Source organism: Hyaena hyaena, unplaced genomic scaffold (genome assembly GCF_003009895.1).
Source record: "Hyaena hyaena isolate Hyena2069 unplaced genomic scaffold, ASM300989v1 scaffold_4, whole genome shotgun sequence".
Taxonomy (NCBI): domain Eukaryota; kingdom Metazoa; phylum Chordata; class Mammalia; order Carnivora; family Hyaenidae; genus Hyaena; species Hyaena hyaena.
The window spans coordinates 1,592,716-1,612,595 of record NW_024080636.1 but is presented as its reverse complement, the minus strand read 5'-3'; the positions used below and the strand labels follow the sequence as shown (position 1 = coordinate 1,612,595).

At 38.5% G+C, this 19,880-nt stretch overlaps 1 protein-coding gene across 3 annotated transcripts in view; it reads right to left on the bottom strand.

The window, feature by feature from the left end:
• XPNPEP3 (X-prolyl aminopeptidase 3) overlaps nt 1–19,880 on the bottom strand; it is a 65,828-nt gene that overhangs the window by 24,823 nt on the left and 21,125 nt on the right. For 2 of the 3 annotated variants that reach the window (XM_039236146.1, XM_039236156.1), the window contains exons 3-4: nt 13,342–13,749; nt 9,929–10,131 (exon numbers count right to left, since the gene is read on the bottom strand). In XM_039236146.1, coding sequence (XP_039092077.1) covers nt 9,929–10,131; nt 13,342–13,749 — 611 coding nt within the window. The remainder of the gene's footprint in view (nt 1–9,928; nt 10,132–13,341; nt 13,750–19,880) is intronic. The other variant, XM_039236167.1, reaches the window with a different exon arrangement.

The following is a 19,880-nucleotide window of genomic DNA, read 5'->3' as shown; positions in this document are numbered from 1 at the left end:
GCTGAGGAGAGGGAAACGTGAGGGCTTACTGTGGATCACACGAAATCCCTAATTTACTAGAATGAATTAAGGGATGCATCCAACATAGAAGGGATATTGCCCTGACTCTCGTTATATAAATGGTCAGGGCCTCCTGAAGCTGCATTAACACTGTGGATGCAAGCAGTACTGCTCTGGCCTAGTGATGAAGGAAATGAACACCCTTATGGGATGCCCTTACGCGGTTATGACTGACATTGTAATAAGGGATTTCATATACGACTTTGTTGCTGGATCCCAAGAGGATGTAAAAAGACAGTTTCAGATCTTTAATCTCAACTTCCTTCTGTGGATAATAAAAAGATAATAACGAATTAAGGACTTTAGAAGGGAAATAAAATCCAGTAAGGGGACATGCAAAAGAATAAAGTTGAACCCCTGTCTTTTTGTTGAGTTGTAAGAATTCTTTATATATTCTGGATATTAGATTCTTTTCAGATATAAATTTGCAAATATTTCTCTTGTTTATAAGTTATCTTTTTACTCTCTTCATGATGCCCTTTAATGTACAAGTTTTTAATTTTGATGAAGTCCAATTTGTCTATTTTGTTGTTGTTACTACTGCCTTTGGTGTCATATCCAAGAATCCACTGCCAAATCCAAGGTCATGAAGATTTACCCGTATGATTCTCTTTAGAAACACATACAAAAATTAACTAAAACTCATAGAGAAAAACATAGGGGAAAAGCTTCATGATTTTGGATTTGGCAATAATTTTTTGGATATGACCACCAAAAGTATAGGCAGCACAATAAAAAACCGATAAATGTTGTATGATTCTACTTTTATGAGGTACTCAGAATAGACAAGTTCATTGTAGGTTAGAAGTTACCAAGGGATGGTGAAAGGGGCAATAGGGAATTACTGAAAGGGGAAACTAATGGTTAGAGTTTCTATCTGGGATGATGAAAAAGTTCTGGAAATAGATAATGGTGCTGGTTGTATAATAATGTGAGCGTACTGAATGTTACTGAGTTGTACACTTAAAAATGGTTAAAATAGTAAATTTTGTCATATAAATTTTACAACAAAAAATAGCAAATCGAAAAAATAAGAAAGTGGGCAATGATTCATATTCTAAAATGATTCAGTTTTTTTCATGGTTAATTAAAAATGACATATGACACAAAAAAAGACACTTAGATCAATGGAACAGAACAGAAAACCCAGAAATGGATGCACAAACAAATGGCCAATCTTTGACAAAGTAGGAAAGAATATCCAATGGAATAAATGGTGCAAATGTTACTGGGAAAACTGGCCAATGACATGTAGAAAAATGAACCCGGATCACTTTCTTATACCATACACAAAAATACACAAAAATAAAGTCAAAATGGATGAAAGACCTAAATGAAAGACTAGAAGTCATCAAAATCCTCGAGGAGTAAGCAGGGAAAAACCTCACTGACCTCGGCCAGAGCAACTTCTTACTCGACACGTCTCCAGAGACAAGGGAAACCAAAGCAAAAATGAACTATTGGGGCCTCATCAAAATAAAAAGCTTCTGCACAGTGAAAGAAACAATCAGCAAAACTAAAAGGCAACCGATGGAATGGGAGAAGATATTTGCAAATGACATATCAGATATAGGGTTAGTATCCAAAATCTATAAAGAACTTATCAAACTCAACATCCAAAAAGCAAATAATCCAGTGAAGAAATGGGCAGACATGAATAGACACTTCTCCAAAGAAGACATCCAGATGGCCAACGAACACATGAAAAAATGTTCAACATCACTCATCATCAGGGAAACACAAATCAAAACCACAATAGATACCACCTCACACCCGTCAAAATGGCTGACATTAACAACTCAGGCAACAACAGATGTTGGTGAGGATACGGAGAAAGAGGAACCCTTTTGCACTGTTGGTGGGAATGCAAACTGGTGCAGCCACTCTAGAAAACAGTATGGAGGTTCCTCAAAAAATTAATAGAACTACCCTACGACCCAGCAACTGCACTACTAGGTATTATCCAAGGGATACAGGTGTGGTATTTTGAAGGGGCACATGCACCCCAATGTTTATAGAAGTGCTATCAACAATAGCCAAAGTATGGGAAGAGCCCAAATGTCCCTTGACAGATAAATGGGTAAAGAAGATGTGGTATATGTACAACCACGGAGTATTATTTGGCAATCAAAAAACATGAAATCTTGCCATTTGCAACTATGTGGATGGAACTAGAGGGTATTATGCTAAGTGAAATTAGTCAGAGAAAGACAATTATCATATGACTTCACTCATATGAGGACTTTAAGATACAAAACAGATGAGCATAAGGGAAGGGAAGCAAAAATAATATAAGAACAGGGAGAGGACAAAACGTAAGAGACTCTTATTTTTTTTTTAATGTTTGTTTATTTTTGAGCGACAGAGAGAGGTAGAGCATGAGTGGGGGAGGAGCAGAGAGAGAGGGAGACACAGAACCCAAAGCAGGCTCCAGGCTCTGAGCTGTAGCACAGAGCACGATGCAGGACTTGAACCCGCAAACAGCAAGATCATGACCTGAACCAAAGTCGGATGCTTAACCGACTGAGCCACCCAGGCACCCCAGGAGACTCTTAAATATAGAGAACAAACAGAAGGTTGCTGGAGGGGTTGTGGGAGGGGGGATGGGCTAAGTGGGTAAGGGGCATTAGGAAATCTACTACTGAAATCATTGTTGCGCTACATGCTAACTAACTAAGATGTAAATTAAAAAAAAAAAGATATAAAAAGGAGGGGCACCTGGGTGGCTTGGTCACTTAAGCGTCTGCCTCTTGGTTTCAGCTCAGGTCATGATCTCATAGTTTGTGAGTTCAAGCACCATACTGGGCTTTGTGCTGACAATGTGAAGCCTGCTTGGGATTCTCTCTCCCTTACTCTCTGCCTTTCCCCCACTCGCTCTCTGTCTCCCTCTCAAAAATAAATAAATAAACTTAAAAAAAATTTTTTAATGATACCAAAAGGAGGAAATAGAAGAGTGCCAAACTTTGAAAATTTTACAGTAAGGCAGAGAATTGGCAAACTGCCTGTCCTCAAACTCCTCAGGGTATAAAAATTCCAAGGCAGACATACTCAATTTATCTGAGTTTAGAGTAATTTTAGAAAAAAAAAAAGATTCCAATGAGCCACTATCATCAGGTATCAAAATACGGGCTTTTAATATAAAAATAATGGCAAGAGAATATTGACATGAAGTCCAGGGTCATCTCTGGCAGGGAACTCAAGACATTTTACAAATGTGTCAGTGGCTGGCTGGATGTGAAGAAGAAATTCTTTTGGATCTATCGAATTTAGAACATAGCATGCAGCACTGCCTAGGGCTGCAAATGAACCCCTTAGGGATGACAAAATTAATTCAAAGGAACATGGGGATGCTATTGTGAAAAGGTTAAGAATTAAAGTGTAGTTAGAAGTTGAATGTAAAACAAAAAGGATATTGTGATGTCTCCCTTACCTGAATGTATAATTGATATGAATATAAGTTTTGAATAAAAATTCCTCCTCCTCCTGGGTAGTAAGAAAAAAGGGACAATTTCCATCCTCCCTTCATTCAGTACTCATTGGACTTGCAACATGGGAGCCTTTAGAATTAACCTAATTCAACTAGTAACTTGGAAACATTATTGGATACCTGGAAGGCACTAAGAAATTACTATTCTAAATAAGGAAATGTCAAGATGCAAGTATATTAGTGTCCATAAACTCACTGCAATAGCCCAGTGTGGGCATGAGGCCGACTGATGAAGCAGGTTACTACCAGTAGACTACAGGGCACTCAATAAAACCGTGTCCTGAAGAGCTTCAGCTGTCTCTGACTATACAACTGACAGTCCTGACTATTCAACTCATGCAAGATAAAGGTGACTGGTATTCTCTCTTGATCGGCTAATGCAGTTTTCTCATTGTCAATCACCAGTGAGAGCCTACAACAACTTGTATTCATGTAGAATGGTTCCCAATACATAGTATTACCTCAAAAATATTAGAACTTCTCTGAATATTGTCACAATCTGATGAGGCAGGACCTAGATCTAACATAGATGGACAACACAAATAAGTATCATCTGAAACTATGGATCAAGTTAAAAGCGACTTTACTAAGGTCATAAATCATATGATTGGGTGGGGATGACTGATTAACCTTGACAGAAATCCAGGGCCCTACAGACTATGGAATTTTGGGAGATGACATGGGTTGGAGCAATCCGTGACATACCACAGACCACTAGGAATAAACTGTTACCGCTCCTTGACCCTCAGATTAAAGAGGTTCAACAACACCTAACTGTACATCTTTGGCTTTTAGAGAAACTATACCTCACTTAGGGATTTTTCTGGCCCCAATTCATAAAATCACAACAAAAAAGGCCTTTTTTGATTAGGGGCCTCAACAAAAGGAAGCCTTCTTAGAACTGCAGAAGGCTGTGGCTTAAGCTATTATATTAGGACTACATGATCTTAATGCTGAAATGATATTAAAAGTGTCAGCCATCTGTACTCATCCTAACTGGAATTTCTAGCAAAAGCCATACTCGACTCCAAGATAACCTCTGGCTTTGGGGCTAAGACATTACTAGATGCTGGTTTCCACTCTATGTCTTTTGAAAGATAGTTGCTGACTTATTGTGGGGCATTTACTGAGATAGCTCTAATAACTAAAAGACTTATAAGAGCAAATTAAGATCTGATATATATATATATATATCATATCATTGGTGATGTCAGAAAAGCATTTAAGAGGGGTGATGCCCAAAGGAGTTCCTTCATAAAATGGAAATGCACTATATAGAGCATGCTAAAAGAGGATGGACAGACTGATTTACAAGCCTTTTTTCTTTGGGTCTTTTCTTTCAACCAACTGCCCAAGGATGCAAGGCAACTGGCCTCTTCACAGATGGTAGTTCCAGAATTGAGAGTAATTCTATATGGAAAGCAGGTGCTTTGAGTCCAGAAGAAGTTAAAATCGTTATGGAAGGGGCACCTGGGTGGCTCAGTCAATTAAGCGGCTGCCTCTTGATTTCTGCTCAGGTCATGATCTCATGGCATGAGATAGAGCCCCATGTCAGGTTCTGCGCTGGACATGGAACCTGCTTAAGATTCTTTCTCCTTCTCAAAACAAAACAAAACAAAGCTTCCTTATGGAAGAACATAATACACTTTGGTCCAATGAGCTGCATTATACACTCTGTTCTTACCTGTGATAGAAGAACTAGATACAAATAAAAGCCTTACTATTTGGGTAATACTGATCCTAGGCTATTCCCAATCAACTTGCAATTCATCTAACAAGTGGGCCATAAATAACTGGATGGTAAAAGATCTTCACACGTGGGGCCAGTGCTCTTTGGAAATCTCTATGGAAAGTCTGAGGCTAAGTCAAAGCAGGCCATAATGATGCTTACCAAAGAAATCTGATGCCACAGTTTGAAGGTAAATGAAATCAACAAGTTGATGGCCTAATTCATTCTCTTGAAATGGCAGTGAAGGTCCATGAAGTGAATGGACATGGAAGAACTCAAGCCAGGCAGCAATGTACTAAACAAAGACATAGACCACTGGCCCCCCACTGAAACTCAAATCGTTAATAAAAATTGCTTTGGTTGCCAATAGTTTAGTCCCATTTTTCTGCATTTATCCAATCTTTCCCTCTATTATTGGACTGGACTAACCAGAAAATTCTCCTTCGGTGGTAAAGATGTGGGTTAAAATTAATGACAAATGGAAGAAAGGCCGGATTGTCACTGAGGGGAAGGGAGCCAAAAAATGAGTGCCACAAAAGGAAAATCTAACATAATTTTGGTGCCTAAGGAGATGCTTAAAGCAAGGAAATAATATTTTCTCTTAGCTTTGACCCAGAAGCCCCTGGGGGCAAAGGACTCTGATGAAGTCTCCCTTCTGAAGAGCCGAAAAGAGAGCTAACCTAACAAATATACTTCCTAGAGTGACATATTTCTTCAAATTACATGAAAAAATGGAAGCTCTGTCTAGGACTATATGCAACAATGCAAATGTATTTGATTCTCATTCCACAGGATGGATCTATTACAGAGGAGGTATGCAGGGAAGCAACTTGTGGAAAATATTTAGCTAGTTGAGTTTGAAATACATTAATAATTTAAATGAACATTATGTAGCCATTAATCATGATGATGATTTAAAAAAGGTACCAGAATATAGTCATAGAATGTTATCTACTGCATATCCCACCTGTCAAAATAATATGTGTAAAAATAGCTCTTTGCCCTGTTATTGTGGGTGAATAGGCAAGAGGCCAAAGTCTACTTAGGAGTGACTACTACTCATACGATCTAAGCCTGGGTGAATTAACATTTTCGAGGTACCAAAGGTATTTCTTAATTGTATAAAAGAAGTCAGTACTCAATGACAACATATCTGGGGTTGACCCATTTGAAATAAGAGGGCCTTCGTGGAATTAAGAGCTGCTAAAAAGTATTTGGTCAGGTAGACTTGTTTTTAATGAAGAAAGACATACTGCTGAAAAAGACCTACTAAGGTCTAAGGAGTAAGGACAAAAGTGGCAGGCCACTTGAAAAGATAACATGATGCTGACAAAATGGGATTTTATAATTAGATCATACACTAAAACAATACGCCCAAATCAACTCAGCAAAGGGAACAAGCTCGTATGTTAACACAAGCTGGGTTATTAGATATCTTAATTCTTTTTTTTTTTTTTAATGTTTGTTTATTTTTGACAGAGACAGAGACAGAGCCTAAGTCGGGAAGGGGCAGAGAGAGAGGGAGACACAGAATCTGAAGCAGCTCCAGGCTCTGAGCTGTCAGCCACAGAGACCGACGTGGGGCTTGAACCCATGAACCATGAGATCATGACCTGAGCTGAAGTTGGGTACTTAACCAACTGACCCACCCAGGAGCCCCTAGATAGCTTAATTCAAATGGAATCCAAGTTATCCCAAGTACAGTGGCTAGGTATTCTCACAGCAGAAACCCAGGCGATGCATAAACATGGGCCACTTATGGGCCCTACAGTCTACAGAAAGTTTTGTTTTCTATTCTAAGTTTTAATTAGAGGATGCAAACTAGTCAGGTGCTCTTTAACAGCTTTAGCCCTTTCACTGAATGCTAAGTACCCTTCCCCTATAATGCAGTTTGTGAGCCCTAAACAAATTTTATTTTAAGTTTTTTTTAATTTTTAAGTAATCTTTACACCCAACATGAGTTTTGAACTCAGGAGACTGAGACCAAGAGTCACATGCTCTAAAGACGGAACCAGTCAGGCACTCCAATACTGGATAACTGTAAACAGGACTAGAGTGCTTCCTGTGGTAGATTAATAGATTCTGCTGCTGGCTTCTTCTAACTGGGAACCAATTAGAAACCTGAGAAACCATGTAACCTGAGAGAAGGAATTTAGCTATGTTCTTAAGATAGCTTCGAATCCTGAAAAAACAGAGATATGGCCTCTGATATAAATTCCCATGAGAAATAATATATGGCATATAAGAAAAGATAGTGTTGGGGAGGACAAATTAATTACACCATTATTTTCTAATTTCTAGTATTACTACAATAGTACTGCTATATGGTATAATATGGAGGCATAAGTAATATTGTAGATACTAATAAATTTAGGATAATACTGATATTAATGATAAAATATAGTGGGAGAATGAATTAAAGCTATCTCAGGGCATTATCCCTATGGAGAAGAAATGGTCTGAGTAATATTCAGAGTTGATTAATGATAGATTAATAATTCAGCAGATGTATACCATTAAGAAGCAGATACTTACAGGGGCACCTGGGTGGCTCAGTCAGATAAGTATCTGGCTTCCGCTCAGGTCATGATCTCACAGTTCGTGGGTTCAAACCCCATGTTGGGCTCTGTGCTGATAGCTCAGAACCTGGAGACCGCTTTGGATTCTTTGTCTCCCTCTCTCTCTGTGCCCCTCCCCGCCTTATGCTCTGTCTCTCAAAAATAAATATTAAAAAAAAAAATAATAAAGAAAACACCAGTCACTTATAGATTCAAAGAGCAAAAGAACTGTATAGTTAGAAAAACATGGAAAAGTATAAATGGATGGTTCAACTATCTGTTTAAATCCATACCAATTTCACACTAGATACTGTAAATGTTTAGATTCTGTGTATGTATTTTGATGATCTATCTGATTATATGACATTGTAAGAAAAGTAAATATCACACTAAGAACTATTGTTTAATTAGAAAAAAGAGTTGATAATGGGTCATGGGCATGGACTGCCCTGTGAGGGTTAATTCCTGGAATTCGCTTGAGCTGTTTTGCTAAATTCCTGCATGGCACTGACTTTGGTCAAGGCATAGCATGAAGCATACTCATTAAAAGTGTCGTGAAGGATAAAAACATGAAAAGACTTTCAACATCACTAACCATTAGGAAAATACAAATCAAAACCGCAGTCAGATACCTTTTTATACCTCTAAGACGGCTATTAAAAAAAAAAAAAAACGGAAAGCAAGTGTTGGCATGGATATGGAAAAACAAGAACCTTTGTCCACTGATGGTGGGAATGTAAAATGGCACTGGTGCTACTGAAAACCAGTACGGTGGTTGCTCAAAATATTAAACACAGGATTACCATTTGAGCTAGAATTCTACTTCTGGGTACATATCCAAAAGAAATGAAAACAGGGGTTTGAAAAGCAAAATGTGCATAGCAGAATTTTCACAATAGCCTAAAGACAGAAACAACCCAAATGTCCATCAACAGATGAACAGATAAATAAAATGTTGCATATACATAAAATGGCCTATTATTCAGCCTTCAAAAGAAGGTAAATTCTGATATACACCACAGCATGGTTGAATCCTGGAGACATTCTGCTAAGTGAAATAAGTCAAAAACAAAAGAACAACTATTGCTGTGACTCACTTATATGAGGTACCTAAAGTAGTCAAAACTGTAGAGACAGGAACTGAAATGGTAGTCACCCAGGGTTAGAGGGAAGGAGAAATGAATGGGCAGTTATTGTCTAACAAGTATAGAGTTTCAGCAGGGGATCATGAAAAAGTTCTGGAGATATATAGTGGTGGTGTTTGTACAACAATGTGAATGTATTTAACGCCACTGAACTATATACTTAAAAATGGCTAAAAAGGCAAATTTTATGCTATATATATTTCACCACAATTAATGAAAAGTGTTACAAGGAATTTGGGGGTGGTTTGTACCAGTTTCTCAATACTGATAAGAGTGAGATTAATGGTTTGTACTTGGTCTATGAGCTCTGCTGTTATAGAGCAGGAATGTGCCAATATGACCCAAACCCAAAAATCCCTAGCTGAGATCCCATTTTGGGCTCCTTGATTTCCAAGATATTCTGTGTGTACATCTGTGGTTCATTATCCATGAGAGAAAATGCATCCCACCCGGCCCGTATTGAGATAGGACAAGATCCTGCACTTGGCTTCTCTGATCGGATCCTTTCTGTGGGACGGCCATTGATTGTGACAGGTATTCTTACTTTAATGCTGTTGCTGTACTATACCCCTTTCCTATAATAAGTTACAGATTTGTAAGTACTGTCATTCTGGGTCCTGAGTCTTCTTTAGCAATCAAACTGTGTCTAACTGCCACTGTCATTGCAGTTACCATAGGAAAGAGAATGCAATTAATTAATTAAAGTTGTTCCAAGGAGAAACAACTAAGATTATGGGTAAAAGATACAAGAAGGCAGATTTATTTTGCCTTGCAAGGAATTGAGCAAGTCTCTAGACATGTTCACTAAACACTAAAGCAGAAGCAGAAGGTAGATGTTCATCACCTCCTATGAGATTAATTTATTGGGTACACAACCTCAAGGTACCCACTGAACCCTAGGAACTAAGATTTTTTAATGTGGAGAAAACTTTTTCAGTAGGAACCATACCTGCGATGTCAGCTTCCCAGCAATCTGCATTCGCTCAATTTCTGCAGGAGATTTGATCAGCCGAAGACGCTGTACCAGCTGCTGGACAGCCCGGACCTTATTCTTGCTCCTGGCTTTGACCTCAGTCAGATGCTGCATGTAGTCAGAGTGAAGCTGTGCATGAGAGGGCCTCATCCAGTCATACCAGACCATATGTGTCTCATCTTAAAATGAGCAGCAAGAAAATAAATTTAAAATAAAACTAACAGCAATGACAAGAAATACCAACTGTTATAATGACTTGAACAAGAGTCAAAATCAGAAAACCTGTGACATGGAACCCTGAAGGTTGAGCAAAAACTCTCTCAGGACTGAAGCAACTGAAAGGTTAGATCATGTATCACTGGAAAGGCTATTCCCTGAGAACGGCAAGATATTCTGACACTGACTATCTAGCTTCTCTGCCCCTAAACTTCAGTGTTTTTTAAAAAGATGACAGATGGGACTAAAGCTTTTCTCACGTTTTGATTTCATCATTTATTAATCATTAAAGAAAAACTATAACATTTTTCCACACAAGTGAGCTAGAGGCCCCACTGAATTACTGAACATGAATGTACAGAAAAAAGTACTCGGATCATGACGTGGTTAAAAGTGTTCCCTTCCTTTGCCACCTCAGTGTTAGTGAAAGAACGTTATCGAAATTATTCACGGCTATAGAAACATTATAGTTGATGATATGTGCTAGCCCACACTAACCCAGGAAACCTTTCCTTTCTCATCTGCCATGTACTCTCATTACAGAGCCACAGCTCTCCTTTTAACTTTAGAGACCCAAGGAAATGGTCTGTATGTGCCCGAGATACACAATGAGAAGGCTCATGATGAAAATGTTCCCACTTAAACCAGGTCTCCATTTCTATTTTCCTGACACGGCTGATGAGCAGCATTCCCAACAACTGAAGTCTGAAGGGCTGTATGTTTTATACAAGTATTTGGGAAAGAAGAGGTGGAAATCCTAAAAATTTTGATTGGCTCTAAATTATTAGTGATACAATCTCCTAAATATTTTCATTTTGAAATAAAAATGGTTTTCAATACGTATTACCTGTCAACTACTAATCTTATTTTTAATAGAAATTTAGTCATAGTTTTTAAAAGTAAAACTGTTTTCAGTGTATGAAACCATAGTTCAATTTTTTTGGGTTTTTAAATTTCTACATAAGTATGATTTCTTGAATTTTTTCCTTTGCCTACTGCTTTTGTCTAGTAAACTACTAACATTAAGAATGGTGAATGAGAAATACTTTTGAGAAATACATTTGGTGTAAGGTTTTAACAATATTGGGTTAATGAAATTTAGACTACTGAATAGGACAGCTAGCAAACAACTCAGAAAATCAAAAAGCTAAAAAAGAAAATGATTCTGTGTCCCACATTTATGACAACTTTGAAGATCTGTGAAAGTTCCACTAGTTCAGCTGAGTAATTAGCTCTGTAAAATAGAGAATGCTTGTATAAAACATTGAAACAATTCAAACATATTGGCACTTGCATATTCAAATGAGTATTTTCTTTCAAAGAAATCTTTGCAGGAAATAAGTCCATAAATTCCAGGATCATTGGAAACAATTCTGGAATTCTCTTTTAGAAGCTGACTTCAGAGGGGCGCCTGGGTGGCTTAGTCGGTTGAGCGTCCGACTTTCGCTTAGGTCATGATCTCACGGTTCGTGGGTTCGAGCCCCACGTCGGGCTCTGTGCTGACTGCCTGCTTTGTGCCTGGAGCCTGTTTCAGTCTTTGACTCCCTCTCTCTCTGACCCTCCCCTGCTCACGCTGTCTCTCTCTCTCTCCTAGAAATAAATAAAACATTAAAAAAAAAAAAAAAGAAGCTGACTTCAGAAATGGTTTATAAACCACAGAAGAAAATTAGACTATAATTTTACAACCATACATTATTTTGTCTAAAACCAGTACTTTCCAATTTGCTCATCAATCTTATTTACCAATTTGGCTCTAAGTGACTTTTGGGCACTTCAAAAAATAAAATGCTGTAGATTTACAAGAATCACTAAAGATATATTATAATGTAGTGTAGATTCTAAAAAGTTCCAGAAAAAGAATCTCAAAACATTATGAGTAATTGTAATTTACCAGAAGAAATGTAGAAAAAGTGACTATTTTGAGTGGCATGAACTCAACTGTGTACATGATTCCCCTGAGAAGCTTGTTAAAAACAGGCAGATTCTGATCTAGTAGGTATGGAGTGGGGGGCCTCAAATTTTACATTTCCACTATCTATTAGGCATTTGTAATTCTAATATGTATCACCAGCTAATTGTGATGCCAGTGAAGCACTGATCACTCTTTGAGAATACTGCTTCTTTCTGAAGAGATGGCAGAAGTAGTATCTAGTGGTCAAAGGTTGATGGATGGGTCAGTGATCTTGAAGAGTGACCCATGCCCATCCTCCACTTTAAAAGAAAATTCTCGGGGCGCCTGGGTGGCTCAGTCAGTTAAGCGTCAAACTTTGGCACAGGTCATGATCTTACGGTTCGTGGGTTCGAGTCCAGCATCGGGCTCTGTGCTGACAGCCAGCTCAGAGCCTGGAGCCTGTTTCGGATTCTGTGTCTCCCTCTCTCTCGGACCCTCCCCTGCTCATGCTGTCTCTATCTCTCTCTCAAAAAAATAAAGCATTTAAAAAATAAAAAATAAAAAAAAATAAAAGACAATTCTCAGGGTGCCTGGGTGGTTCAGTTGGTTAATTGTCTGACTTCAGCTCAGGTCATGATCTCATGTTTCATGAGTTCAAGCCCAATGTCGGGCTCTGTGCTGACAGCTTAGAGCCTGGAGCTTGCTTTGGATTCTGTGTCTCCCTCTCTCTGACTCTGCCCTGCATGCTCTCTCTCTCTAAAATAAATAAACCTTAAAAAAAATTTAAAAGAAAATTCTCTCTCTGGGATTTCGAACTAGGGCAGTCAACAGTCTCTGTGAATGAATAATTTAACAAAGACTTAGTAAATGCATAAATGAAATCTTTAAAGGAGTCTTATGGAAAAGATTTATGTTCCTTTCATGGTGCTCAAGGAAACACTGCTATGATAATCCTTTTTGAAAATTAAGAACTTTAGGGACGCCTGGGTGGCTCAGTCGGTTAAGTGTCTGGCTCTTGATCTCAGCTCCGGTCATGATCTCACAGTTCCTGAGACTGAGCCCCTTGTCAGGCTCTGTACTGACAGCACAGAACCTGTTTGGGATTTTCTCTCTCCCTCTCTCTGCCCCTCCTCTGCTTGTGCACTCACTCTCTCAAAATAAATAAATAAACTTAAAAAAAAAAAAAAAAGGAAAAGAAAAAATTAAGAACTTAGTCTAAATAGGCAAGGAAGGTCTTAATCCCAAATCTAGCCTGTGATTTGACCTCTGTTTCATTTATTACCTTTCAATTTTGGTACTAGATGTTGAAATTCTTCTAGTGTATAGGCTTCATCCACTCCTGTTAAAGCTATTGCTCCATCTGTGCCAGATCGTGGGCCATCCCAAAGTTCTCGACTAGGGTCTCTCCGAGGCACAAAAAGCATGGCCTTATGTGCTGGTAACTGCTTGCCAGGGAGGCTCTGAAGGACAAGAATGCTATCGGGCTCCTGGAATCCACACAGGTACAGGAAATTGTTGTCTTGGTGGAAGGTATACGGGATATCATTGCTCATGTAGTATGTAGGGTTGGACAGCAGAACCACTGTCTGGTCTGTCCCACTCTGCCCTTGTGTTTCCTTTTGAATCAGAGACATTAATTTGTGTCTGCGAAGTGCATATTCCACTTGAGATAGTCCTGGCGTCACCTCTCCTAGAAATGACAAATAACAGTGATACTTTGCATTATACAGGGCCAAATTACTTTTAAGGTAACAATATTAGATGGAGACACACAAGTTCATTTCTTCACTTTATGCCAAAACTACTCATAGCACATGGGGAATTATGGACATAACACAGGTTCAAATTTCTTATTCCACTCTAAACATTTTGGAAATGATAGTTAAACCTGGTCCTGCCTGAAAATTAGGATTGTGACTCATTAATATCTCTTGTAGCTCTTTCTTTTACTCATTCGATCAAATATTTGAACATTATCATGTGGAAGGCATTGTTAATCATATAATAAAGTTGACTTGAAGTGCCAACAAGAAAGGCAAGTAGAAGGATCACATTACCCATGCAGGATTTTCCTGAAAGAATGTAAGCTCAGTGAGGACATAGATTTTTGTCTGTTTGTTCAGTGTTATATTCCTGGAGCCTAGAATAACAACTGGAATATAGTGGGCACTTGATAAATTATTTGTTACGTGATGTGTAATTATAACCTCCTTAAGGAACTCTTAAGGAGTTCCTGAGGTAAAATCTTTGTATTTTCCAACTGGGGTCATCTTTGTATTTTCCAAAAACTCTAAGGATTGAAGACTCTCTAGCGAATCTTTTAAAAGCTATGGATTCAATGCTTACTACACACACAAACTTCTGACATACAATTTCAAGAGTATCTGATTGCCTTAAGCCCTCCCACGAAACTTGTATTAAGAACCTGTGTTGTGAAGTGTTATGTGTGAGTTGTCAATATTAGCACCCAGCAGACTGCCTGGCCCCTCGTTCAGTGGTGACTGGGTGAACAGTTCCCTTCTGAAATGGAAATCATGCCTGCTCTTGCTTTAGGTTCCAAAGTACACATAACTCAGTTGTTCATGATTGCCTTGGAACCATCTAGTTGTTTTATCTATGTATAGTTTATTTCTCCAGCCAACTCTGTTGTTTGCATTCCATTAATATCAATTTTTACTTAACTCTTTTTTTTTTAATTCTTAAATGTTTTATTTATTTCTGAGAGAGAGACAGCGTGAGCAGGGGAGGGTCAGAGAGAGAGAGGGAGATACAGAATCTGAAGCAGGCTCTGAGCTAGCTGTCAGCACAGAGCCCGATGCAGGAGTCGAACCCACGAACCGTGAGATCATGACCTGAGCCAAAGTCGGACGCTTAACCAACTGAGCCACCCAGGCTCCCCTCTTAACTCTTATTCATCTATAACAGAAAAAAATTGTACACTTTTATTGATGAAGTTGGTAAGAAATAAAAGATAACTAACAGAGTCAGTCTTAGAAGAGCTCACATTGCATTTCTTTTTCCTTTTTTCTTTTTTTTAAAGTTTATTTATTTTGAGAGAGGGAGAAAGGGAGAGAATTTCAAGCAAATAGCACAGAGCCCAACACAGGGCTTGAACTCATGAACTGTGAGATTGTGACTTGAGCCAAAATCAAGAGTCCGATGCTTACCCAACTAAGCCACCCAAGGGCCCTCATATCGCATTTCTTTTTTCCCTGGATTGGGCTGGCTAAGAGTTCTCTAGGGCTTTGGGGCAGAATGCTGAACTTTGTGCCAGAACTATTTACCTGATAATTACATATGTTAAGTCTGTCACTGTTACCCAACATTGGAAATTTCCCAATTTACCCAAGTAGTAGACACTCTTTTATAAAAGCAGAGGCTGGTTATAATTGGTAAATCATCCACCCTTTCCTTTTGGTTTGCTTTGCTTTTGGTTTCTTCACAGTTACAGTCCATGAAATAAAACTAAATTAAAAATCAATTCATTTTGCGGGATTTTTTTAAATTTGGAAAATAAGAAGAAAGTTCACAATTTTAATGACCTTAATCTATATGTTCTCTCTCATTCTCATTAATAACAAAGTGCATATAGAAATATATTGGAAAAGAACTTCTGAAAAAAGATACAATTATTTGGAAATCTGTTAGGATTTGAAAACTACCTTTTACTCCCTTCAAGGCATTCATCTCCTTCCTGAATCCAATTTCATACAAATGACTAAATGAGAAACACTTAAAATACTGGCAACATTTTCCTAAGTTTATGAATCATCAACATTTTCCTAAGTTTATGAATCACTATGGAGTGACCATTAACTAAATGCTTCCACACTTCTGAAATCTCAAAGTAACAAAGAACTCTTTGGTCATGACAAAAAATAGGCAAGGAAAAAAAAGCCCATCTTTTCTTATCATTTGAAAGAGGACTAAAGGGGGGGGGGGGGTGAGGTGATAAAGCAATGAACTTTAACCCTAGAGGTAAACCTGGCAGTTATTATGGCCTTTGATCATACAATTAACCATTATAATGGTCAATCTGGCCTGAATTTCATCTGATAAAACTATCTGAATAGACACTCTGGTAACTTTGTCAAATTGTAACATAGTAAGAACAAAGTTAGTATTTTATCACTTTGAGTCAATTAGGGATAGAGGGGCTATTCTAACAAGTTTATTTACCAGTCAAATGCCTACATGTCATAATCTTGACTCTACAAATAGCAAAGTTTCCCTATCAGTTTAGAGACTCTGCAGCCAAGAGGAAAAGCTCTTCCAGGACATTCAGGATTGGACTTCTCACAAGAATAAGAAAAATGTTCTTCATATTTAATCAGCCAAGCAGAAAACCCCTAAGAGGAAAGTTTTACAAAGACTGAAAATGGATGGAAACATGCAGGTCTCTGCAATAATCTAGGTATGTATTTTAATTATTTCTTGAAAGTAACTAGATTAGAATTTAAAAAAAATTTTTTTAATGTTTTATTTATTTCTAGGAGAGAGAGAGAGAGACAGCGTGAGCAGGGGAGGGTCAGAGAGAGAGGGAGACACAGAATCTGAAGCAGGCTCCAGGCTCTGAGCTGGCAGTCAGCACAGAGCCCGNGCAGGCTCCAGGCTCTGAGCTGGCAGTCAGCACAGAGCCCGACGCGGGGCTCGAACCCACGAACTGCGAGATCATGACCTAAGCGAAAGTCAGACGCTTAACTGACTAAGCCACCCAGGCGCCCCTAGATTAGAATTTTAACATGGTCTGATTTTGAAACAGCGTCCTTAAAATTAATTGTTTAATATTAGGTAGTTTTTATTGTCTACAAGAAAGTAGTTCATAAAATGATCTATTACTATGCAGAATAGGGGCAAAAAAAAAGTTGCTATTTCCTTTATAAAGTAAAACATAGACCTCTCTGAAAAATGAAATGACCAAATAAATAAAAAATAGTTTAAATAGATTTTATTTGCATATATTGAGCAACACAAGCCAGACAGAAAAAAAGGTGCATACTATATGATTCCAAGAACAGGCAAAACAATCCATGTTGATAGAAACTAGAGCAATGCTTAAGGATGGAAGTGGAGACAGACAAGAGGGGTATGAGAAAGCTTTCCTGGGTGATGAAAATGTTCTGTACCTTGTCTGGGGTGTGTGGGTTATATTGGGGTCTACTGATATGAAATGTTGAGGTCCAGGGGTGACTTGTCAAGAAAGAATTCTTGAGATGTTTTCAGTGCAAAAAGGTGATTTTATTAAAGCATGGGGACAGAACCCATGGGCAGAAGGGGCTGCACTGGGGTTGTGATGGGTGACTGAGTATATATATGCTTTCAAGCTGAGAGGGGGTTAGGGATAGTGTAAGTCTCTAAGGAATTTTGAAGCAAGATTTCCAAGACCTTGAGGGGCTAGCTATTAGGAAAAGATCATTTATTACTGTTTAGTAAAACCTGAGACATGAGATCCTTCAGAGGGTTAACAGTGGGCCATAGGCTTAAAGGAGGATTGCTAATACACATCTTGCAGGGTGAGGTGGGGGTGGGGAGTGGGTGGTGGCGTAGAGATAAAGGAAGTTTCCAAAGGGATTTTTACAGGACCTTGGGGGTTGGGCTAATGTCAAGCTACGGTTGCCTCTAGCAAAGATTGAACACTGAGGCAGCTAAGCTTCTCAAGGAAGGTCATTCTGCCTTGTCTCATGTACTTGCCAGTGGGCTGTAAATTGTAAGGAAGTTTAATTTTTTCTTTTGCCTTTGTTCTCCACATCATCTACCTTTGTCAAAACTCACTGAATTGTGGGGTGTCTGGATGGCTCAGTCTGTTATGCATCCGACCTCGGCTCAGGTCATGATCTTGCGGTCTGTGGGTTCGAGCCTTGAGTCGGACTCTGTGGTGACATCTCAGAGCCTGGAGCCTGCCACGGATTCTGTGTCTCCCTTTCTCTCTGCCCCTCCCCCACTTGCACTCTGCCTCTTTTTCTCTGTCTCAAAAATAAACAACACTAAATTAAAAAAAAAACACTGAATTGCATATCTAAGATCTGTGCAATTCATTATATGTAAATTTCACCACATTTTAAAAAGTATACCACTCTCTAAACTTGAAATAACTTTTAGGTATTTTAGGTATTTACCTTTTAGGCTAAGACTTCCCTCTGTTGAATTTATTCTTATTAAAAATATCATGACAAAAACAGACTTTTTGGACATTCCAGATAGTATTCTTTGGCACAAGTGTCTTGTGCTATTTTGTGATTAAGTGTGGGATCAATAGACAGACTCTGGTGAACTGGAATCCTGGTTTAACAACTTACTAAGTGACTTGGAGAGAGCACCAAACTGCTTTATGACTCAGTTTTCTCATTTGTCAAATGAGATAATAAGAGCAACTACTTCTCAAAGCTGTCAGGAGGATTAAATGATAGAATACTCAGAACAGTAAGCACTATATAAATATTAGTTACAATTATTACTATTATAAAGAATTTACACTTAAAGATGTTGTCATTCTGATAATCCAAAGCCAAGCAGGACTTTGGAAGAGTAAAATTTACATGGACAACTACTATCTCTATCAAATTAATTTCTAGATAGAAACCCTGAAAGTCTTTGGCTTTTTCACACAATTAAGAATGAGTCTCTGAGAGCCTGGGTAGCTCAGTTGGTTGAGTGCCTGACTCCTGATCTTGGCTTAGGTCATGATCTCATGGTTCAAGGGAGACTGGGATTCTCCTCTCTCCTGCTCACCTGCTCTATCTTAAAATAAACAAATGAAAACTTTAAAAAAAAAAAAAAAAGAATGAGTCTTATATTAAGTGATTCAAAAGCTTTTTATTATTCAATTCTTCAGAAGATTCCAGATTCTTGCTAATCTTTACTTCAGAGAATTTCTCAATATGAATGAGAAATATGCACCAAGGTTAAAGAGAAATAGAAAAGTCATTTATTTCTTTTTTTTTAAATATTTTTATTTATTTCTAGGAGAGAGAGAGAGAGACAGCGTGAGCAGGGGAGGGTCAGAGAGAGAGGGAGATACAGACTCTGAAAAAGGCTCCAGGCTCTGAGCTGGCAGTCAGCACAGAGCCCGACGCAGGGCTCGAACCCACGAACCGTGAGATCATGACCTGAGCCAAAGCCGGACACTCAGCCGACTGAGCCACCCAGGCGCTCCGAATATGAGGAATGTGAGGAATCAAAACAGATGAACTTAAGGGAAGGGAAGAAAAAATAATATAAAAAAAGGAAGGGGAGCAAAAACCATAAAAGGCTCTTAAACACAGAGAACAATCTGAGGGTTGCTGGAGGAGTCTTGGGTGGGAGGATGGGCTAAATGGGTTATAAAGGGCATTAAGGAGGACACTTGTTGGGATGAGCACTGGGTGTTATATATAGGGGATGAATCACCGGATTCTCCTCCTGAAATCACTATTGCACTATATGCTAACTAACTTGGATGTAAATTTAAAAAATAATTCTACTTCAAAAGATGAAGACAAAAGGAAAATGCATACTCAATATGAATATATTACTACTCGACTTATTAGGTATAACCGATAAAAAGTATTTTTTTGTGTTTTGAAATGGCTGCGTAAACATAAAGTCATCATTCAGTAAATGTGTGATGGTGGTGATGATAAAGATATGAATGAATTTAAGAACTGAGTGTTTGGGTATGAGGACATAATGCTTCAAAACATGGCCTGTGGTCAAAGATCTGGCTCTAGGCATCTCAGGCACCCATCTAATGAGTACCACCCGTTAGGCAGGTGGTGTGCATCAGAAACACCCAGGGGGCTCTTCAAATTATATGGCCTAAGCCCTTCCCTTAAGAGTCAGTAA